At 62.9% G+C, this 4,359-nt stretch overlaps 2 protein-coding genes across 2 annotated transcripts in view; one reads left to right on the plus strand and one right to left on the minus strand.

Annotated features, from left to right (window-relative positions):
- Tmem221 (transmembrane protein 221) overlaps positions 1–961 on the plus strand; it is a 9,669-nt gene extending 8,708 nt beyond the window's left edge. The window contains exon 7 of the mRNA XM_033759367.1: positions 28–961. Within this exon, the coding sequence (XP_033615258.1) occupies positions 28–373 (346 nt within the window). The 3' untranslated portion in view covers positions 374–961. The remainder of the gene's footprint in view (positions 1–27) is intronic.
- Positions 962–3,842: 2,881 nt separating this feature from the next.
- The window catches only part of Mvb12a (multivesicular body subunit 12A), a gene marked incomplete at its 3' end in the record, with an annotated part of 3,016 nt that continues 2,499 nt past the window's right edge, over positions 3,843–4,359 (minus strand). The window contains exons 4-5 of the mRNA XM_033759368.1: positions 4,104–4,228; positions 3,843–3,944 (exon numbers count right to left, since the gene is read on the minus strand). Of these exons, the coding sequence (XP_033615259.1) occupies positions 3,843–3,944; positions 4,104–4,228 (227 nt within the window). The remainder of the gene's footprint in view (positions 3,945–4,103; positions 4,229–4,359) is intronic.

Genomic DNA, 4,359 nt, shown 5'->3' on the forward strand with positions numbered 1-4,359 from the left:
GGCCGTACTGCCCCACACCCTGCTCCAGGCTGCCCGCCGTGGCCTCCACAACCCAGCCCCGCCCAGCTTTGAGGATGAGTCCAGCCGCCCTGCTGGCGTCTCCAAGGCGGGCCCCAGCACACAGCCCCAGCAGGGTACCCACCCACGGGCCCCCTATTCATCCTGCCCAGAGCCTGGGGACCCCCTGGGGCCCACAGCCACAGCCACCACCCCTGCCACCCTTGGGGGCTGCCGGGACAGCAGCCTATCCGCACCCCACATGTCCTGCACACTGTCGGCTGATGTGGGCCACTGGCACGGGGTTGCACATGAGATGAACAGCATGCTGGGGCATGGGCCGGGGGACACAGGAAAGGACTCCACACTGGTGTGAGCCTGGGGACCGGTGAGAAGCAGCTGCCTAGAGACTGGTCCAGATCCCCTGCAGTAGCAGTAGAACCTGATACAGCCCAAAACTCACAGCATCCCTGGGGTTTATAACATTGCCTCATGGTGCAAAATGGCTGCCAGGGCTCCAGCCTTTCCCTTCTCATTAGACCTCAGTGCAAGGGAGGCTGGGAAATATAGCCATCCAGAATGAGTAAGGTTCTGTAATAGGAAAAAGGGAGGATAGGGATTAGGTAGTGATTTAAGTTTCTCCCTCCATCTTACAGATGAGGAAACCAAGGCCCCAAGAGAGGCAGTGACTCACCAGAGCACTCACCTCTGAGTATCACCCGGGTCCTGTGAGCCCCGCGACGCTGATGGCCGGTACAAAGCTCAGACTGTGACCCCAAGGCCTCGGGCGCTGAAGCTCACATGTGTGGGCCTCAGGCCAGGGGAGGTGAGAAGGCAGGGCCCAGGCTCCTGGCTGGCAGCCCATGTGCCTCAGTTTCCTTGCTTGTAAAATGGAGCCCAGGCTGCTGGGTGGGGCTGCAGCATGCCCTGGCCCCACCCCACCTCGCAAACCTACAAATAAACCCTGCCACCCACTGTCTGCCTGCGCCACTAGAGACTGTGCCCCACTCGCTAGACCCCAGGCAGGGTGGGGCGGTCGGCGTGTCCATGGCAATAGGATGGCAGCAGGCGGGGACCCAGGGGGCTCCGGAGCCCAGGCCTCCTGCCTCAGACTCCTGAGAAGTTGGGAATGCGGTTAGAAATAATGCATCTCCTTAGCATGTGGCCAGGATTGCAGGCGCTGTGCCGGTCTAGGAGTCCCCAGGACAACCCTCTGCACGGACCAGGAGAGAGAGGGAGGACACTCGGTCAGGACGTGGCAGGGGCTGGGGGCTCTTGGAGGAGGGAAGCCGACAGGTGGCCACGCCTGATCCCAGCACTTGGGAGGCTGAGGCAGGAGGATCCACAAGTTCCGCCCAGCCTGGGCAACTTCGGGAGGCCCTGTCTCAAAGCACACACAGGGCTGCAGATGAGCTCAGTTCCACCCCAGTCAGAGAAGGGAGGGAGGGCGGCAGGGTGGGCAGTGACGCCCCTCACCTGGTGTGAGGCAGTGCAGAGCCAGGGCCCCATTCCACCCGAATTCCACAGACCTTTAAGGAGGCTCAGAAGTCCACTCCCACAGGCTGCGCTGACCAGGGCGGGAAGCCAGTGCCTCCTTAAATGCCAGCTGCCCTGCGTGTTTGGGACACCTGGAAGCTGAACCCCAGACCGCACAGCCCCACCCAGGCAGGCAGCGCCAGTCTCCTGCCCCTGCCAAGCACTCAGGTCGCAACGGGGCAAGGGGAAGGAGGACTCAGCCCTAACGGGCAACAGGATCCTCACAGGATCATAGGATTGTAGGGTGGTAACCTACGGGGTGGGACGGGAACAGGCTGCGCTGGACAGTGCCAAGGACAGTACAGAGCCCCGTAGGGAAGAGGGGGACCTGCCAGGTGTGCCTGTCATCTCAGCACTCGGGAGGCTGAGGCAGGAGGGTCGCCAGACCCAGTCTCACAACAAAAGATGGGGAAACTGGGGCAGAGGCATTGCTCAGGGTTGCACCTGGCCTTCAATGCTGACTCCCTATACAGAAAGGTCCCTGCCCCGCTGAGGCGCGGCTGCAGAGTAAGCGCAGCACCCCACGGGGCCAGCTCGGCCGTCAGACTCGGGCTGGAAAGGACACCTGTCTGTGGGCCTGGCCACACAGATGCACCAAAAAGTGATCTGGAGCAGGTTTCAGGCGGCCAGGAGGTGACGGAGAGGACAAAAGGCCTTTGCTCGGCAGCCGGATCAGAATCTGTGGCTGGCGCCAATGCAGACCTGGCAGACTGAAGGAGATGGCACAGAAACGGGCGCGCCAGCTTGGCCAGGACCGCCAGAGCCGCGCCCTGCCAGCCGCTCTCTGCTGGACCCGCTCCACCCACCTCACTCAGCATAGCCCTTTAGGAAGAAGCCTCCTTGGCTGGGAGCTAAGGGCGGGAGAGGCAGGAGGATTCCAAGTTCAAGCCTAGCCTGGGCAACTCAGCAAGTCCTGTCTCAGAATTAAAAAGCTCTGGGGGTACAGCTCAGTGCAAAGGCCCTGGGTTCCTTTCCCCAGAGAGGAAACCTGGTTGGAGAGCTTCATCCACGGAGAGGACGCCCCAATGCACTGAAGGTATCTTCACACAGACGCAGGTAAAAAGGTTAGGATGGGCTGACAAGCCTGCGAGCAGAGGTTGGTAGGAGCCTGCTAACCCCGTGTGCCACTAGGACCCGGTCCAGTGGCCCCCGACCAAGTTTCCATAGCAACTTTTTTTCTGGTACTGGGGATCGAACTCAGGACCTTGAACTTGCAAGGCAGGTGCACTGCCACTGAGCCAAACCCCAGGCTGTAACTTTTCTTTTCTTTTTGCAGAGTTAGGGAGTGAACCCAGGGGTCTGCACTGAGCTACATCCCCGGCCTTTTTCAGGTTTGAAATCAGGAGAGTCACAAGAAGTCACAAAATTTGCTGCACTGGGTGTGAATCTGCGATCCTCTGGTCTTGGCACCCAGAGTGCTGGCGTGACAGTGGGCCACCACACCGGTCACTCGGCAGTTTTACAGGGAGGGGAGGATAAGCCATGCCCAAGCCTCCTACATGGCACGGCAGGGAAGGGGCAGGCAAGGAGGGAAAACACGACACGGGCCGGCACTGGGGACGTACGTGTGTGGTCACCAGTGTCAACGGGGCTGTTCTTTTCAGTCTTGTGTGACCAGGCTGGCCTTGAACTCGAGATCCTGCTGTCTCGGTGCCTGGGTGCTGGGACAATGGGTGTGAGGCACCACTGCGCCCGGCCTGATTCTCCAGGGAGAGGGAGTCGCTCAATGACCCAGGCTGGTCGCAGCTCTCCATCCTCCTGCCTCAGCCTCCCAAGTATCTGGGATCACGGACCTGAGCCGCTGCAGCTCTTGGTATGTTACCCTTGCTCTGTCCCTTGGCCACCGGCCCAAGGATCTTCTGTGAGGACAGTCCCCCCTCCCTCCTCCCGGGCCTCAGTTTCCCCTCTGCAGGAGGGCAGTCCTCCCTCAACCCTGGGGCCCGAGTGTGGGTCAAGGACCCAGAGCCCCAGAACCGGGGCCAGGAGCAGGACGCCACCCTGGACGGTAGTGTTCTTTATTACCGGGGACACCTGCGCCACCCGGCAGAGCTTCACAGCAAGACTCCAAGGCACTGGTTTCGGCCCAGCCCGCCCCTGCCCTCGGGGCCCGTGGGGGAGGCGCCCTGGGGGAGGGGGTTGCAGCCTGGTACCCACCTCTTCCTCGATGTCCGCCAGCGACTTGATGGTCAGGTCCGCGAAGGCAGAGAAGGCCTGACGGGCAGGGCACTTAGGGCAGGCCCGGCTCCCTCGGTCCCCATCCGGCCCCGCAGACCCTCCAGCTGCCACCCCCCCATCTCACCTGCCCAGCCCGGCGGGAGGCGCCCTGGGGGAGGGGGTTGCAGCCTGGTACCCACCTCTTCCTCGATGTCCGCCAGCGACTTGATGGTCAGGTCCGCGAAGGCAGAGAAGGCCTGACGGGCAGGGCACTTAGGGCAGGCCCGGCTCCCTCGGTCCCCATCCGGCCCCGCAGACCCTCCAGCTGCCACCCCCCCATCTCACCTGCCCAGCCCGGCGCGGGGCCCCCCAGAACCCAGACCAGGGGCAGGGCCCGTCCACCTGGGCTCACTCACCAGGGGGCCACAGCTCTTGCCCTCGAATCGTGGGTGCAGCGTGAAGGGAACCCCATCCATGGCTGGAGAGAGGCCGGAGGAGGGACTGAGTGCCGGACTCCCCGCAGTCCCCCACTCCTGCCTGCATCAGACTTGGGGGCCGGGGTTCGCCAGGATGAGCGCTGGCAGGGGCGCCCGAGGCCCTGGGTTTCATCCCCAGCACAAGAAGGGAAAAGCCTCGGCCGGGGAGAGAGAAGGGGCGGCGTGCGCCCAACCC

This window comes from Fukomys damarensis, unplaced genomic scaffold (genome assembly GCF_012274545.1).
Source record: "Fukomys damarensis isolate Sample0158 unplaced genomic scaffold, DMR_v1.0_HiC HiC_scaffold_37, whole genome shotgun sequence".
Lineage (NCBI taxonomy): Eukaryota > Metazoa > Chordata > Mammalia > Rodentia > Bathyergidae > Fukomys > Fukomys damarensis.